Source organism: Ambystoma mexicanum, chromosome 9, assembly GCF_040938575.1.
Source record: "Ambystoma mexicanum isolate Mex_15411 chromosome 9, UKY_AmexF1_1, whole genome shotgun sequence".
NCBI lineage: Eukaryota > Metazoa > Chordata > Amphibia > Caudata > Ambystomatidae > Ambystoma > Ambystoma mexicanum.
The window spans coordinates 1,112,432,430-1,112,451,733 of record NC_090931.1 but is presented as its reverse complement, the minus strand read 5'-3'; the positions used below and the strand labels follow the sequence as shown (position 1 = coordinate 1,112,451,733).

Here is a 19,304-nt window from a genome sequence, read left to right as displayed (position 1 = left end):
GCGAGACAAAGTCTGTTTCCTCACAGCTTGCCCCAAACGCTTTCCAGCGTAACCAATAAAGAGTTCATCGTCCACTCTGACCCGGGACATGCGTGAAACATAAAAGCTTAAAGCTCTCCTAGGATCAAGCCTATGGAGCCTCTCCTCTTCCTTACCAGGATGCGGAGGATAGAATGCCGGAAGAACAACCTTCTGGGCCAAATGAAATTCCGTCACTACCTTCGGAAGAAAAGAAGGACGAACTCTAAGGATAACCATGTCCTTGTGAAATACAGTGAAGGGTGGCTTAACTGAAAGTGCCTGTAACTCACTCACTCTGCGAACGGAAGTAACCGCAACTAAAAACACAGTTTTCAGAGTTAACAGCCTCAAAGGGCAAGAATGTAAAGGCTCAAACGGAGCACCCATAAGAAACTTGGTTTAAATCCCAACCGGGCACCAGGAAAGGTGACGGAGGGAACACATTAGTGAGCCCTTTCAGAAACTGTGAAATTAAAGGGATTTTAAAGTAAGAACACTCTTCAGACGAGCGCTTAAAGATGGACAGCGTCGCCAGGTAACCTTTAATGGTACCCACTTGCAAGCCCCTGTGGGCCAAAGAAAGTAAAAAGGACAGAACCATGGGGGATGTCACATGCAAAAGGATCCACATTCTGAACTCTGCACCAGTCGCAGAACTTACGCCAACGGCAACGGTACAGAGACTTTGTTGCTGGCCTTCGGGCCGAATGCAACACCTCCATCACGTCTTCAGGGAGGTCCCAATCCTTATACCTCAACCTTTCAGAAGCCAAGCGTGAAGGTTGAGGGATCGGACCTCTGGATGGAGAACCTGATCCCCTCCCTTGAGAGCAGATCGTCTTGGTAGGGAAGACGACGTGGAGGGCAGATGGACAAGTCAAGAAGGTCCGGGTACCACGTCCTCCGAGCCCACGCCGGAGCAATGAGGATCATCCGGGAACCGAACTTCCGTAACCTCCGCAGCACTTGCGGGATGACCGGGACTGGAGGAAACGCGTACAGCAGCGGGAATGACCACTCTACCATAAACGCGTCTCCTAAGGCTCCTTTTGGAGGAAATTCCCACGAGCAAAACCTTTCGCACTTCCGGTTGACACTGGAGGCGAAGAGATCCACTTAAAGGGTCCCCCAAAGGGCGAAGATCTCCAGGAGAATCTCCTGAGCCAACTCCCACTCGTGAGAGATCGCGCTCTGCCTGCTCAGAGCATCCGCCATCACGTTTTCGTCTCCGGCCAGATGAACTGCCGAGATCGAAACTTCCTGCTGGATGGCCCAGAACTCGAGCTGCATCGCCTCCCTGCACAGAGGAAGTGACCCTGCCCCCCCCTTTTTGTTGAGGTAGTGCATGGCCACTGTGTTGTCCGTCAGGATCAGGACACTCTTCCCTCGCACAGTCGGCAGAAAACCCTTCAGGGCTAACCTGACGGCCCTCAGCTCCAACAGATTGATATGGAGTCTGGACTCCGACGGAGACCAACGACCGCTGACTGTCAGCCCGTTGGCATGAGCTCCCCATCCCATGAGGGATGCATCAGTCACGATCGTCACCTCCGGCCAGGGAAGCCAAAATGGAGCCCCCTTCATCAAGTTGCCTTCGACAGCCCACCACAGAAGGTCCCGGGCGACCGAGGGCGGCACCTGAACCGGGTCTGACATCCTGCCGGAGGACTGCGACCATTGCGTCTTGAGTGCCCACTGCAAAGATCTCATCCGCAGGCGAGCCTCTGGCACCAGAAGAATGCAGGATGCCATGAGGCCGAGCAACCTCAAGAACTCGAACGCTGGGAGCGTCTGGGCATGCTGAAACTTGAGCACCATCTGCTGAATGTGAAGAGCCCTCACCTGGGGAGGAAAACACTGCCCCAGGGAAGTGTCGAGCACTGCTCCGATGTACTGGAGCCGCTGTGTTGGCGTCAAATGGGACTTCTTTAAATTGAGGGAGAAGCCCAGCCTGTGAAGGGAGTGCAGGTGACGGACAGATGATCCAGGACTTGCTCGGGGGAGCTCCCCCTGATCAACCAATCGTCCAGGTAGGGGTAGATGTGAATCCCCCCCCTTGCCCGAGATGCGCTGCCACCACCACCATGAGCTTGGTGAAAACCCTCGGGGCGGAGGTCAATCCGAACGGCAGGACCCGAAACTGAAAGTGCGAGTCGCCAACCGCGAACCTCAGGTACTTCTTGTGCTTGGGATGGATCGGCACATGGAAGTAAGCATCCTTGAGGTCGAGTGACACCAACCAGTCCTGAAGCTGAAGGGCCTGGAGGACTTGAGAGAGAGGGTAACCATCTTGAACTTGTCCTTCCTGAGGAGTTTGTTCAAACCGTGCAAGTCCATGATGGGTCTCAATCCCCCGTCTTTCTTCGAAATCAAAAAATAAGGGGAATACCATCCCTTGTTCCTCTCCGCTACAGGCACCAGTACTATGGCGCCTTTCTCCAGCAGGGCTTGAATTTCCTGTGCAAGGAGCGTATCCGGACTCTGCAAAGAGAGGTTCCCCAGTGGATTGTCGCGAGGCCTGTGCCGAAAAGGAAGACAGTAGCTGTGGGTTATGATCTCCAGAACCCACACATCTGAAGTAATGGCTTGCCACTCTACAAGATGCTGCGCCAGGCTTCCCCCAACCGGCGAACCATGGGACATGGCCTCATGACTGAGTGGGAGCGGCTGCGGCGTTACCTGAGGGCAAAGAGGCAACTGCCCGAGCGGCCTTGGCACCACGGGTACCCTGTCGTCCACCTCTGGTACCCCTGCGTTGGCCTCTTTGACTGCCAGCTCCTCTCGCTTTACTGAAGGACGAGTAATAGCGAAAGGAACCATCCCTCCACTGCTGTCCCCTAGGACGAAAAGGCAGAGGTTGGCGAACTGCAGCGCCCAACGACTTTGCTGCAGCTTTTGAGGTCTGCAACCTCTCAAGGCTCATCAGCCTTGCTGCCAAAAAGGTGTTCACCGTCAAAGGGCATGTTGAGGAGCCGGGACTGCACATCAGGAGCAAACCCCGACTTCCGCAACCACGCAAACCTGCGTATCACGGTGCTCGCCGCCATGGACCTACTGATGCATTCAGCTAAATCCAAACCCGACTGAACGGACTCACACATGGCATCCTTACCATCCTGGACCATAGCAAGGAAACCAACCCGTTCGTCCCCTTCGGGAATATATTCAGCCGCTAACGCAACACAGTTCCACAGAGTGTATGTGAAACGAGACAAGGCACAAATGGAGTTGGCCGCCTGAAGCGCCATACCACCAGAAGAAAACACTTTCTTCGCCCAGCCATCAAAACGTTTGTCGTCCCTATCAGGAGGGATGGTAGGGTACAACGCCTGCTTTGCCGGGGCCGTGGCCGCCTGCACCACCAAACTCTCCGGAGTGGGGTGCCTGGTCAAGTAGCAGGGGTCGCTACTGGCTGGACCGTATTTTCGCAACAAGGATCTGCCCACCGCAGGGGGACTCTCTGGAGCAGTCCAAGCCGCCGCCACCCTTCTCTGTAAAGCCATATGGAACAGCATTACCGGGTCAGTTGGGGGACCAACATCAAGGATGTCCGTCAGATCATCCTGCACAAACTCCCCTGGGGGAGCAGACCATCCCAAGTACTCAGAAACCCTAGCCATAAGGCGCCAGTACGAGGAATCGGCATGAGAGCCAGGCTCAGGCCTACAAAACTCCACCTCCGGAGAGGTGTCCAGTCCACTGGCATCATGCAGTGACTGCCTCAAATCGTCAAACTGACTATGGCCCGAGACAATTTCATCTGGAACCTGACTAGGAACCAGGCCATCAGAATCCTCATCCGCCTCTGAAATATATTCCAGGTGGCAAAAAGAAGGCACCCGAGAGTGCTTGCTCTTAACCAGAGCCTTCCTAGGGGGTTCCCCCGTGCCACGGGGTACCTCCGACACGAAAGGCGTTGATGGCGTCGAGCGAATCGGCGCCGATGTCGAGAGAACAGGCATCGGCGGCGAGAGGATCGGCATCGAGGAAATCGGCGTCGACGTCAGATGCAGCCCCGAGCGTGTCCCTCGACGCCCTGAGCGTCGACGGCTTCGACGACTTCCTCGGAGCCAGAGCCTCGAGAAAGCCTGTCGACGCCCTTGACGCCTCAGACGTCGATGTCTTCCTCGAAGACCTCACAGGTGCACACGGTCTCGAACGCGTCGAGGACCGGGACCTGGAACGGGTACGTCGAGAACGAGTCTCCTTGTCCGAACGGGACCTCTCCCGTGACTCGTGCCGACCACTCTTGCGAGTGGTGTCTCTCGACCTCTCACGACCGACCCCACTCGGGGGTGCAGACGGCTTAGTACCCTGCGACTCAAGAATCGCCAGCATTTTCTTCCCGAAGGAAGCCCATTCCTCCGGCGTCGCACGGCTGGTGGGGTAAGCGACGTGCCGGGTAGAGTCCTCCGAAGAGGACCTGGAAGACGACCGGTGTCGGCGCTTCCGAGAATGCCTCGAAGAGGCTGAGGAGTGGCGAGACCGACTCCTAGAAGGAGACCCACGAGACTTCCGACGATGACGCGGAGAGTCACCCCTCGAATCATCCGTCGAAAGCCCCGCAGACTTCGACTTCCGGGGCTTGGACACCTGACCTACCGACAACAACTTCTTACGTTCGCGTAAGGCTTTGGACGTGAGCGACTGTCAGTCGATACAGTCATCCGTGTCGTGGGCCTCCCCGAGGCACCAGAGGCAGGAGTCGTGCGAGTCCGTCACCGACAACTTGGACCCACACTCCCCGCACTTCTTGAAACCCGGACACGGGGTCGAAGATGAAGTAGAAGACATCTTCACACAAAGGATTTTCATAAAAAGAACAGGTTCGAAGAACAGAGAAGAACAGAACTCCAAAGAGTCGAGGAGTTAACCGAGATTCACGAAGCAACACGTTCGCGGAAAAAACGGAACTGAGGCTACGGGCGTCGTGCGTCCTACTTATCACATCGGATGACGTCGGAGGAGGTCCTCGACGACGGCGCATCAACGTCATCGACGCAGGACGCTGAAAAACGTTTCCGAAGCAGCACAACTGTGGTGATTACATGTCATAGATATGGAATACGTCGGAGGACCCAATCCCCTCGAAACTGTAACTAGGATCATGCCATGTTGGGATGAACTTTTTGCGGACTGAGCTTTTTGTAACTGTATAAAAGCAAAGTTGCAACTGAGCCATAATAAGATCTTTTGTTGACAGGTCAGTGGAACTGTTCAATATCCCAGCTGTGAATAAAGACCTCCTTTCTGATGCAGTTTCATTTTTCCTTAGGTTGCTTTTGTAATCCTAGTTCACATGTGGCAGCAGAGGGGCAAAGACATGTGGTACAAAGACTAGTAGAGACGAAGTGAAACGTAACCCTTAGATTTAGAGGTTGAAGGGTCACCTGAAGCATAGTCAGGATGGGAATGTTAAGTACTCTGGGGCCCAACTGTTCATGAAAAGTCTGATGTCAGTAGCAGAGTCTAGGAGGACCAACACAATATCCAGATGCATCTTACACCAACCAAGAAAGACAACAAAATAAGTGCTCAAGAGGCCTACATACTCCGAGAGATTCAGTGTCTGATTCCAACATGGTGACAAACCGGAGCTAGAAAGTATAGGGAGGTACTAGTGATCACGTGAGAAGGAAATCCTGGCGTTTGTTTACAGCCCAGCCATTGTTTATTCCACCAACCCCATATTCCCTGTGATATTTAGGAATCAAGAGACTATGGGCTCCATACTTGGCTTACAGTTATACCTCAAGTGTAATTACATTGACCTATGCTGTCACTGCACCTGCTTAGTGAGAGAAAAGAGGTAGGCAAAGCTGTGCTCCATAAAGATTAATTATCAAAGATTAATTATACACGCAAGGCATTTATTTCCCCTATTACATATTACACGAGTTTTCAACAACAAAATGAGGTTTAAGTTCAGGGAACCCATGTCTGTTTTACATGATAGTAGGTACTGACATGTATCCAAATATCGCAAAGATGCAGCTATGTGAGGTGAGCCAATAAGTTGATGTGTATTTTTTTCACAATATCTTAAGCCAGATATTTTGATACACAAACTGTTTTGTTTCTAATCTTTTCCATTTCGTTTTAACTTTATGCACGTTGGAAGCAAGACACCTACATTTTATGCCCTTGTAAAGGAGACAATTGTAACCCTGTTGAAATTTTATGTAATTTCCAGTTATAACAATAGTGCATAAAATAACACCACCAGAAAATCTCATCTGATGCACTAGGTGTGACCCAAAGCAGAAAGATTCAGATACAAACTATCCTAGATATGGCACACAGATAAAGCAAAGCAAATCCACCAGAGTACTGTCCAAACCTCTTTATCTATAACATTCAACACAAGTCCATGAAACTCGCAACTCGTCAAAAAACCTGATTGAAGAAATACCTAAACAGAACTTTGGCACACAATGGACCCAGGAGAATCTCATCCAATTATGCAAGAAGCAGGGGGCACAACAACCATGGGAAGGTAAAAAATGTATAAATTAGCTAAATACTATACTGACGGACTGCTACATTTTATTGTAGACTTTTGAATTGTCTGATGAAGGGAAACAGAATCCTGATCCGCGTTGTGCTGATATCAAAGAATGTGTAACCTACTTGACCACGCTGGACTGAATCGTTGTCATTTGTTTGCTCCTCCGATGAACCTAATGAATCTCAAATGAAAATTTGAAGTATTATAAGCCGTTTACAACTATATTGGCGGAATTTTCAGTGCCAAGATGTGCAGGGGATGGGAACATGCAATACTTTTGGGTACTCTTTCTTGTTTAGGGGATAGTAAGAGACCCCAGAAAACAGGAAGTAGCAATTGGTGGTGAGGACGACAGAGGAAGAGGTTGCAGAAAGACCATGAAGAGAAAGGGTAATGGAGAAGAGCATGAAGGTAAATTATAGAAAAGATGAGGTATTTGAGGAGTGCAAGTGGTACTGCATTGTGAGTGTGTGAGTGTAAGACTGAGTCAAATTATTGGATTGAGCATAGGCAATCAACATAAAGTGGTTGTGAGGAAGGTGTGCAAGTGGGGAGAAGGCAGTTAAGATTGGTAGTAGGTGTGGAGGAGGAAGTAGTAACAAAAGATAGAGGTTGCTGCAGTAGGAGAAGGGAGGGACAGGAGGAAGACAGAGGGAGTAAAAGGGGTAAAGGAGGATGAGTAGGAAAGTACAGATGAGCGAAGAATACAGAGGTATGGAAAGGAAAGTCAGTCAGGGTGTGTGAGCAAGGAGAGCATTTCCAGCAGAGTGTCTGAAAGGCACAGACACGCTGATAGATGCAAACACTTTTTTAGTGTAGGGAAAACTTAGAAAGTCCCTTAGTGACTCTGGATAGATAAGGATATTGCTTTTAGGTTAGCCAGCCTAGAGAATTAAGACAGTAGGGGGTCATTAGTCTTTGGATAATAAACTGCGGTGAGGGACACCTGGCTTGGGGTTAAAAACGCTATTACAAAATGAGAGAGAAAGGGACGTCCCTAGCTCCCTACTGCATCAACTAATCAAAACCCATGAACCATGTCTGAGTTCTAGTGCTCCTTCAGCCATCTGACACCTCAGCCGGATAGCAAAGGATGACAATTATTCACCATGGCAGCAACTGCCTCCAGTTCAATGTAGGGGATACCAAGAAGCTAATCTTATCAGAAGTGCCCCTATGAAACTGACATTGCATAGCAATATCAGAGGTCTGGATGACATCCAATTGGATTTATCTTTGGATCTCGACAGGCACGTGCCAAACTAGCTAAGGAATACGAGATGTTCCAGATCAAAAAAATTACCCAATATGGATCCTAGAAAAAGTAAATACCTTGGGTATCTTCCTTGAAGCATCAATGAGTGCAGACTTCCATGCAGGTAATATGAACAGAAACCGCCAATACTATTTACGACTGTTAAGTCACTTCAGACCATTGCTGAATAAAAGAAATAATGCTACCATAGCCAGGGCTACTATTTTGTCTAGGCTGGACTAGGGGAGCGCGCCAATGTTGGGAGCAAATAAGGGGTGCGCTGCTAGATGACAGATTATTCTTAACAGTGCAGTAAGAATAGTCGAGAAGAAAACCAGGAAAGATCATATTATTGTAGACGGAAAAGCACTGCACTGGCTGGCTGTCAATGAATGGAAAACGTTCAAGGTCATGACCATAGTCCACCGATTCCTCCATGGCAGGTCCCCTGCCTATCAGAGAACAGATGACCCATTACACTTCTGGCCGCTCGCTGAGATCTGAATCTGCTGGCCCAATTGTTTGTCCGTCCTTTAAGTGCTCAAACGGGCTTGGCAGGTCATTTCCAGTAAGAGCTGCCCAAATATGGAATGGGCTACCTAATGCAATCAGACTTGAGAGCATCTAATCTTTAGGAAAGCGCTAAAGACAGCAATCTTTAGATAACCTTAGTAGACCTTTAGGATAGTCAAATAACAGTCAAATGTCCGGTTTAATTTTGTAGGCCTTGTCTAAATGTATGCGCCCTGATGCCCGTGGGGTTCGGCACAATATAAATAAATAAAAATAAATAAAGTTAATGGTTTTAAAAGTAAAACGGAGACAGGCTTGAGAATATTAAAATCCCAAACATCAGGGTCTTTTTTTCAGGTAGGGTGGGGGCTGGCGGATGCATTGTTTGCAAGGGGGTGGGGTGGGTATATGTGTACAATTCTTTATTTTACTCAACTGTTGAGAGATAGTCTCCATTCACCCTGCACCACCAACCACTGGAAATAAAAAGCACATGGCAGTACACAACCGACAAAATGTACCTGAGATCCAAGAGTTGGGAATGTTATTCCATCTTCTTTCATTGATTTTATGGTCGCGGATATTAAACTAAATTGAGGATCTTTCTGAAATTCTTCGGACCATTCCACCATTAATGTTTTCAACTTATCACATACTTTTGGGTGAGCCTGTAAAGAAATAACAGACGTCACAAATCAGTGCAGCAAGCTGTGCCAAAATGCAAATGAAACACTATGTACACACTGATTTAAACAATGATCCAAGTAAAACATGCTTCAATTGGTGACATTTGTGATCTTTTAAAAGAAATGTTTTCTCAGCTGTTGTGGCTGCGTCCCATAATGTAAATTCTCAACCTTACCTTTTTACAATATACAGAAAGGCTGCCAGGTAGTAAATCGGAGCAGGTCATATGCAAAGGCTATATATCCATGAGGTTAGAAAAACATTTGCATACGTATGCCATGTGTGCCCATCTCCAGAAATGTATGTAATCTGCCAAGGGCTATAAAAAGAACTGATTGGGAGAATGACATTTGAACTGGGCTGCAGCACTGGCAATATTAATGTAGCCAGATTCTAACAGATGGTTGGGAATAAAAAGTAGAGGACTTAGGGGTACAGGTTCCATAAGTATGGATGAACGTAGACTCCAGGCTAACCATTAACAAATTGAAAATAAATGAATAAACAAAGCAATAAATAAGATGGCACAATGATGTTTGTCATCAGACTTTGTTGAGCAAAGGATGTGGCTTCAGCAGTTTCAAAGAAACGCACTTCTGCTTTTATACCAACTGAAGAAACTCTAGGTTGTTTTGTAGTAGCAAAGATCAATCACCAAAGCATTTTCTTTATTAAAGAGGTGCCAGGATGTGAAGAAAAAAAATGAAAATTGGGTCAATGTCAGATATTCAAGTTTAGACTGAAGAAAATCAGAAAATCACTTCCCAACTACTGAAGGTGGATTACGTTTACGGGTGCTTTGGTTGATTTTTGTTGCAACTGATTTTCTTAACTGGGGCAAAATCATTAAATGTACGCTCCATTAAATAATGAAAGTTCTAGACATGTTGCAAGGCAAATTGTTATGAGAGGACAAAGCCAGGCCATGATTCCTGACCACTTGCAACCTTGAATATAAAAATGTGCCTTTCGGCTGCTTAACTATTTGGAACATGTTGGACCATTAATTAAAAAGGTGCCTAATCAAGAAAGAAAATTTCAGCCAGCCTCTGATAAATCTGGCAAAGTAATGGGTGGAAGGAGGACCTTTTAAGGGTAACCAAAATCTTGCGAATGTACACTGTTGTTGCCACTTTCAACTGCTATACCTGACTCTTATCTGGGAAGTGATTGCATGCTTTCAAACCCCCTTTCTATAATTTCATAAGAGTCATGGGCGGCATGATGTTTGTTCTCATAAGGTCAATGAAAAGAAAAATGGTGTGAGGGAAATCACTTCAGCTACCTTAATGATTTTGTGAAATAACACAGCTACTCTTTTCATTCACAAAAAAAGAGAAGAAAGGATCTACCACCATTGGATTAATTTCAAAAGTCAAAAATGAAAATAATTGATTTTTAACGACATAGAAGAGTAAAACTAATTATGTTTAACAAAAGTGTACTAATATTTAATTATAGAACAGCTTTAGAATTAGAACACAAAAGTGCTCAATGAGAAATGCAATATTAATTCCCTTCCTTTTTAAGGCTTCACATTTAATTACGTGGAAAACATTACCTTATTTAAAATGGCACGAACTTCAGTCGAAAAATCACGTGAACATACTTCCAAGTGAAAAATCTTCCCGCAGTTTGACATGCAGGCACCTAGAAGCTAAATTATGGGATTGAAAGTTAGCGCATTAATTGAAGCCATCATTTAATAAAACAATATCTTTAACATACAAAAATAGAACTACTTACAGTCAGTGCCTGCAAAGCAACATGTGGCACTTTGTGATTCACTCTTTTCATAATGGCTCGAAGGCCGTCTTTTGCACTAGAAATTGAAATTTCAGAAAATCAGTTACTTTTTTTAAATCAATGGAAACCAATTTATATGACTGGACAAAGTGAAAATCAATAGAAAAGCATTTCAAAAGACTGGAGAAAAAAAAACAAAAAAAAAAACAAACACACACACACACAGATCTTTACCTTCAGATACATTTTGGCAAAATATCTTCCAGAAAAAGGGTTTCATAACAAAGAAAGAAAAAGTTACTCAATGTAGTGAGTTCTCCACTCCTAATCCAGGACCCTACTGGGCTCTTTTTGCACAGCATAAAAAGAATTGTGTTGCACAGTAGCGTGGATGTGGCTAGCCCTGCTGACCCCGTTCACCATAAATGCCCATCAGTGCTTGGAGTCGCTAGTCGGGTCACCAGAACTAAAGCTCTATTAAAGGGGGATGGTGGCGAGGCGTATCGAGGAAACCGACTACAGACTAGGTGTACAGAATTCACTACAGTGAGTAACACTCTTACTCCTACGCCACGTCGCCTTTCCTAGGAAGGGAGGAATATACTCCTAAGCAAACAAGTTCTGCAAAACTGCCTATCCATATCGGGCATCTGACTTGGCTACAGTGTCCATACAGTAATGCTTGCCAAAGCAGATGGGGAGACCCATACTGGGACCTTGCTGATGTCCCAGGAAACATTTCTGTGGAAGGTGACAGTGTATCCCTGGCTCTAACCAGATACGCGTATAAGCACTAGGAACGGTTTTCTTTGCAAGTTTATAAACCTCCATGATGCAAGAGACGATCCAGCGTATGATGAAGCTTAGGTTCCAGATTGTTAACCACTGAATGTTAAAAACAGACTTTCAGATTTTCTAAATTCTCTAAGCAAGGTTGTTTACCCTCCGTCTGAGAAGGAAATAAGATAAGTATGACTTCTTGATTTATGTGAAAAGAGATGATTTTGGGCAAAAAAGAAGGGTGAGTTTAAGAAAAACCATATAAGTATCTGAAGTGGACAGTGCCTGAATTCTTCTGGCAGAGGTCACCACTACCAGAAAAAGCGGTTTTCCAAGAAACGAATGTCCACTGTAGCCAATGGTATGAACGGCTTTTGAGCTAGGGCTGCAAGCACAACATTAACGTCCCACGAAGGATGAGGACAATTTACCGGTGGATACAGACGAAGGTGGCCTTTGAAGTACCTTTTGATAATGGGAATACTGGTTGAGCTAGAAACTCGTTGACAGCCTAAATATGCTCCAATCACCGGTAAGTATGGCCTACGTGACAGAACCCCTGATCCCCAAACTAAGTCAAGTGGGACAGGCATGATAGAATATTGGCCACAGAACTGTCATATGGATCCAAGGAACAGTCAAACAACCAGTAGCAAAAATGAGTCCACTTAGTTTTTACTTACTCTGTGTACATGCTTTCCTGGCACCGTGAATCATAGGCAGTCTGCTCAGATAATCCAAGGTTTCCGTAAAATAATTCTTCAAGTACCAAAGGTGCTAAACTAAGCGAGAGAGAGATGGAATGTAACACCGCCCCCACATGCAGTCTCAGAAAATTGGAGCACCAAATGCGGATCAACCAATCCGGAAATATTAGAATCAGAACAGTGAATCGAGCTGCAGAGCTTTGATAGAACTCTAGGAATGAGCCGGAAAGGAGGTAATTCATTAAACTCCCCGTGACCCACAAGATCTCCCAAGAAGCCCAGATCCTGTACTATCCTATCCGCAAAGCGAAAAGGTGACATTTGCCGTTTTGCATAGTTGCCAACAAGTTCATTCGAGGATATTCCCATCTATGGAAAATCACTTGAACTACCAAGGTCTTGAGCTCCCTCCCAATCATGGTTGGACGGGGAGTGGTGACAATTTGTCTGCCAGTGCGTTGATTTCCCCAGTTTGGAGCGATACCTGGTGCTCAATGGTCTATTCCCAGATTTGAATAGCCAACCAGCAGAGGAGGAGGGGTGGAAGGGAGACCCGGTTCCCCCTCCTGCTTGTTGACGTAAAACATGGCCATCATGCCATCAGCCCTTTTCAGGTCAGACAGGCAGGAAATTATGCCTTGAACATCTCCAAAGCTCCATAACATTTATATGAAGCTAATTTTCTTTTGGAGACCAAAGAGTGTGAACCTGAAGCTGCCCTGGAGTTGAGATCCATCCGATGAGAAACTAGCCTGATATCGTATGAGGAGGAAGCTCCTGGAATGGAACTCCAAACTGCAAGTGGCTCTTGTCATTCCACCAAATCCAAGTCAGACCGTAGATCCAGAGGAATTGAAATCATCGTAGACGGCTTGAACCACCTACTAGTCCTATACAGCCAAGAGTTGAAATTGTAGGTGCCTCATTCTGCGGCAGACAAAAGGAAAGGACAGAATGAAAGTCCCCATAAGTCCCAGGTGTTGGAACCGCCAAGCTTTGGTCTCTGCAACTGGATTCATTAACTTCATAAAAACCTGCGGAGCCGCTTTCCGAACGAACGGAAGAACCTGGTACTAAAAATGACAACCCCCAGCGAGACTCTCAGAAACCTCTTGCATGCTGCATGGATGGGAACATGTAGATAAGGGTCTTTCAGATCCACCGCGCCCACAAAGAGAGAAACATATTCTCCTCAGACCCTGCAGATTCTTTTTCAGGACAATAAAAAGGTGGGAATAAAACCTGCTTCCTCTTTCTAGAGGCGGGACTTCAGATATTGCCTTGATTTGCAGAAGGCTGAAAGTCCCCAGAAAGGGTACGGTAGAGCTGACCTGAAGAAGTGGAGGCAACGTGGTTACTGGAGGGATCGTAAAAAGATACCCCCGGGACACAACGTAGAATCTACAAATCCTCTGAAATGGTACTTAAGCCCCAGTGTTAAAGGGAAATCATGCCCTGGACGAACACATCGCTGCTTCTTGGGCTCTGAAGAACTAGAAATGGAAGAGACGAAGATCTCTTTATTTGAGAATCTCTGCCGTTTACGTTTTGGGGAGCTGGAAGAACCATCTGGTTGTCTACTCTTACTGTCATGAGAATTGCGAAACCCATCAAAGCTCTTTGACCTGAAGTGTGAAAAAGATTGTCTTGACAGGGGAAAGGAGTTTTGAGAGCAGCATAAGCGACACAGGTGTCAATGTAGAGGTTTTCTTTTCATGTAACTCTGCATGTTGAAGAGTGAAAAAAATACTTCCTCCCCTCGAACGGAAAATGCAGCATCTTTTCTAGCTAATCTTAATTGACGTGCATTGCCCTGGTCCAGGCTGTGCGGAACATGTCCACACCAAAAGAAATTGCTCTGAAAAAGTAATCTATGCAGTGCATTGAAACACTCAGATCTTGGGCAATGAGCTGCTATGCTCTCAGGTGGTAGAGAATGTTGGAAGTCAGATATCCAGCCATAAACATGGATGAGCTGCTGTTAGAAGAGCATCAACACTGGACTGGTGTAGATATAACGCACTATTGGTATAAATCTTCTTTCCACATGTGTCCAGAATGGCATCCTCTTTGAAAAGGAGATTGAAACTGCACTCCGAAAGAAGTTGAGGTTATGGAAAACAGGGTGGCCGCCGCAACAACTGAATACAGAGGCCGAGTATTTGCTACCAGATTACCTGCATCCGATTGGATTTGCAAATAGCTAGCTTCGATCTGCTTACTGGTTGTCAAAGCGAAATGCGGAGTCCTCCATAATTATTTTGCTTCAGCCAACACATTCTTTTCAATCAGGATTCCTGACTCATCTGCTCTTTTAAAGGAAAGCACACCAGAGAGAATGGCAGTCTCTGAAGAGACAACTTCTGGTATTGGCAGATCCAGGAAATACTGGACTTCCTGCATGCGGCTATGCAAGGCTTCCAGCAACAATGGGGACTCCTGCTCACCCTTGTCCTTGTCAATGTATCCTGTCTCAGGGTTTAAGACAGTGGAGCAGGGTCTGCCAGTGCTGAACCTGAAGAAATATGAGGCATTGTGGGCAAAGTGGGCACAGAAGGAAGCGCTGCAGGAGTAGTATATTCTGCTATGGATGTAGGCAGAGGTAGTTCCCTTGGAGCTGAAACCAGCAGAAGCATCACAGGAGTGCCAGGCTAGACAAGCTGCATTTAAATAGCCCACCAGAGGTTCAGAGTGCATTAGGAGTTGGAACCTCTCAAAAAATCTGCCCGCTGAGGCAGATGCTAATGTTGGAGCCCATGATGAAAAGGAGGAAGGGGTCCAAGAAGACATTGGAGCCTGGTACCAAGTAGGGTGCCTGGGAAGACAAAGATTGCTGAATCCAAATGACAAAGATGGTACCAGATACAAGGTGGCTCAAGTGGAAATTGGTGACCAATACACCTTGCTTACTGTATGATGTAGAGGTGTTTGAGATGCACAGGGCCCCATAGTAGCCGGAGCCGGAGACTGAGACTCTGGCGAGGAAACCACAGATATAGCCTCTTCACCGAGGAGGCTATCTGCTTTTTCTGACATCTAGCTGCCATTTTGTGGGGGCTATGATGTTGCTCTTTGGATGTTCCTGTGGTACCTGTACTGGTCTTATATGATTTATGGGCCGGTCCTTGCACTTTATGTGAGACCCGGGGCGGTTTGTTCAGCTCGGAGTTCAGTATTCGAGACCATGATTGGGGTGAGCCCGGGAAAGATCACTGAAAACCTCTAAGCACACTCCGGTAGGTCAGCGAGACTCTGGCCCTTTGAGCCCAGTAGGCTTTTGACGTTGAGGCGTCAACTCTGATCTAGCAGATCCGGTACCAGACACTGAGCTGTTCTCAGTGGAAGCACCAGTAAAAGCCTGTGGGGCCTCGGAGCAAGCTCCGACATCAGGCCCCAAGGAAACCACGGTACACAAACAGGTAAAAACCTGAGTCCTCTGGGTGAGACAGTAGAGCAGTGGATAGCTGCAGCAGGATTTGCATACCTCCCACTTGCGCAGGGCGACAGTAAAATTACCTGTGATCACTTCTTCTTAGCGCTAACAGACTCAGTGATGTGCGTCAGAGGAAGCCTGTGGGAAACTTACACCCAAGGGCCTAACCATCAACAAAGCATGTGAGGCAAAAAGGTGTTGCACAATGCATTGTCCACCCACCTGTGCTCTGGGTCCTGGCAATCTAAACAAAGTCTGCGAGAATCTCCCGCTCTTAAGCGAAACCAGTCACACCCGTCATAAAATGACCAACAGATGTTGCCGGGCGGCGAGGTGAAGAAATATATGTAAGGGGAAAAAGAAAACGCGTGGTAAAAATAAACCATGCGCTGTGCAAAGCATCCAGGCCCATCGAAGCAGAATAAAAGGACCAGTCCCCTTGGACAGATTCCCATACATATGGAGGCAAGGAGACAAGATGTAGGAGTAACAATGCTATGACAGTTTAAAAAAAAAAAAAAAGGAGGTAACCTATAGAAGATAATCCTAATCACTAAACAGTGATTTGGAAAGTATTCCAGATTTATGGCTGATGTAATTAAAAAATAAAAACATGTTGTTCCTGCCTTACTGGGCATAATCAGTGAGGTGCAGCTTGGGTCTCTAATCGCAGCAGGCATGGATCCCACGTCTGGACATACCTATTTCACTTAACCAGCAGGGCAACAGGCGTGAAGGCTTCCAGCCATCACTTCTGTTTTGTTATATTCGCTATGAATGGGACGTCCATGCACAGACGTTTGGCACATGCCTTCTGGGCTTGGGGAGCCAAGGTACACCTCAATAATAACAGCCAATGAGCCCGGAACATGTCTGGTGTTGCTTGTGGCCTCGTGCACAAGTAATGTGGTCAAGCAGTTTCAGCTGGACTGCACCTTTTGGAGTCTATACCAAGCCCAATTTGCATATGGTCGTTCCCCTTTCTGTAATGGCTTGTCAGGCGAAGAATGGTGGTCTCAAGGGTTACCCAGAGTGATACCAGAGGTTAAGATTAATTCCAAACCTTCCAGCCATCACCTCTTGTTTGGCTGAAGACAAACCATCATCAGAGAATGCAGAGGGTTGAGGCCTTGTGGCAGTTACTCATTCTCCGACGGCTCAGCTTATTCTAAAAAACAAACAAATCAATCACTATTTTTACTCTTCGCTTTGGTACTCCTGTACCTCTCTTACTCATTAATCTGAGTGGTGGTTATGCAGTGTCATTATGAGCTACACAGAACGGTTGGCCATTTGCATTGAACCAAGCTTTCTCCAAACCAAGCCATTACAGTTTGACCGATGCCGCCTTTTGCTCTCAAAACCACATATTCCCTCCATATGCATTATTAAATAGTTGCAGCAGTACTTTCTTCAATACATGCATTTAGCCTTAGCCTGTTCTCACTCAAGCATATATTAATTCAAGCCCAGCACACACTCTTGACCAGTTTGAATAAGAAACCCAGGATTCATAGAAAGTTGACTTATAGCTGCATTACTACAAAGTTCAATGGGTAGAAACATCTACGAGTTATCAAAACAATGATACCTTGATTGGATGTAATGAAACTAGAGTGTCATAATTAGACATACAAAGCGTCACCCCCAGGTACACTTAATTTAACAGGTATATAGCACCAAGCCAATTCTCTGTTCTTCTCCACAAAATAGGAAGGGGTTGCGATGAATGCCCATTGGGCCTATTATTGGTTTATCTACAACACAAAAGGGTCACTCCATGGGATTGGGTTAACAAAATGTCAAGGTTGTTCTTACCATACGGCTACTGGTCTGCCCCAAAATCAAAAAGTACCACACAGTATGAGGTATATGGAGAACTCTACCACTTTGGTCAGTTCACAGTCCCAGAAATACAGTGCTGAGTTGCTGCCTTGTCACAGGTCTCCCATCACAGAAGTACACCACCCTGTCCATTGTTTGTAATCTCCACCATAAGGATGGCACACTTCTTCCTGATCTGGCGTTCTAGTGCCCAGTTCACTGTGATATCAGGGTGTTTTACTCTAAGGGATATCTTAAACCCTGGATTCCTCTAATACATTTCTCTTTATGGAATGTAATGCCCTTGCCACTAATTAGCTAAGCTAAGTGATATACTCTTGGCTCTCGCTGGCTTCACACATGAGGGGTATAATTCCATTCTCAGGGGGAGGGATAAGGCACCCTTCACACCACATGGGCAAACAGATCTTTGAATGAAAGGGGGCCAGGTTCTATGGGCGCTTCCTAAGGATTTGCAAGTTTCGAAGCTAGTTTCCTCTGGACCAAGATCATTTCCTCAGTGTTTCTAGCCAGCACTGGCACCTTAGTGCAGCTCTCTACACTCCTTAACCCTGCCCGGTCAGAGTTCTGGCTTCTGAATTCACGGTCCCCTTCAGTTCTCCTGCTTCCACTACTGGTCTCTATAGTTCAACAGTTTCTACCTTTCCCTCTCAAACTCTCTCTCATTCTCGTTTTCCTTGAGCTTTTATAGTCCAAGCTCACTTGTTCCCGTTCATCCTCCCCCTCCCCCCGTGGGGTTTCTGAATCTGTTGAGTCTCCATATTGGCTACCCGGTTGGCTAGTTCCTCCTACCCTGTATAGTCGGAATACTTTAATTCAAGCAGAATCTCAACCTTGCAAGGTTCTGTATGTTTTCCCCCTCTCAATTCCCGTTGCCTTACCACGCTATACCGTCAATGACAGACGTCTGATCCACTCGCAAAGCATTCTGAAGAACGGAATGTAGATTTCACTATGCCAGCAGCCAAGTCAACAAGTTTCAGATGAAAGTTCTTTATTGCAAAAACATTTCACTAAGAGTTCATTTATATATCCAAGCCTGTGACATTTCTTTACATTTCTTGATAAGAGGTGGACAGTTACTTCTATAACCCTGATTAAGATGAAGACGGGCAGAAGTGTGGGCGAAGGCCAAAACTAGTTCTTCTGGGCTTTCATTTGATTCATCCAGCCTTCACATGTGTATAGGCAGATTATCAATGTATGATTTCTATTGATTTAATTTGTTTATTGCATTAGTCAATGTATGCTGGTGGTTTTTCAGAATGAACAATGGTGATTAGATCCGCAATGGACTATGTTTTTTATTTTTAAAAAGGTATTGTGAAATGGAATACAACTCTTAGATTTGATTAACCGAGCAGCATTTTATGCGCTATTTTTACATTTTAGATCTCCAATAAAGATTGATGTTTTCTACACCACTGTGAATACAGACTTGATTGCCCTTCAGATTTGTTACTGGTATTGTAAGTTGGAAGGCACATAAGACATGCATTACTTACCGTAAAAACATTTGACGATTGTATCTGCTTAGATTCACATGCTGTGCATATAGTCCGACATCCAGTGGTCACCGCAGAGTATTGCATCTCGTCTTTCGAGAATCGAAAGGGGACGTCGACATGGGTGTGCCTGTAACACTATCGCTACGTGACGTGTAGTGTACCCAAAATCCCTCATGTGTCGAGGTCCCTCCGATTGCATTTTCTCTGCTGTGAGGGAGCCTATGACTAACGCAAATGAGTACAGCAAAGAGAGAAAGTAGTAAGACATCTGTTTCTTCGATCCGAGCAGGGAGGAAGTGTG

General features: G+C 46.2%; 1 protein-coding gene across 2 annotated transcripts in view; it reads right to left on the bottom strand.

Moving 5' to 3' along the window:
- STAM2 (signal transducing adaptor molecule 2) overlaps nt 1-19,304 on the bottom strand; it is a 1,208,123-nt gene that overhangs the window by 962,484 nt on the left and 226,335 nt on the right. For both annotated transcript variants that reach the window (XM_069616449.1, XM_069616450.1), the window contains exons 3-5: nt 10,731-10,806; nt 10,546-10,641; nt 8,819-8,965 (exon numbers count right to left, since the gene is read on the bottom strand). In XM_069616449.1, the coding sequence (XP_069472550.1) occupies nt 8,819-8,965; nt 10,546-10,641; nt 10,731-10,806 (319 nt within the window). The remainder of the gene's footprint in view (nt 1-8,818; nt 8,966-10,545; nt 10,642-10,730; nt 10,807-19,304) is intronic.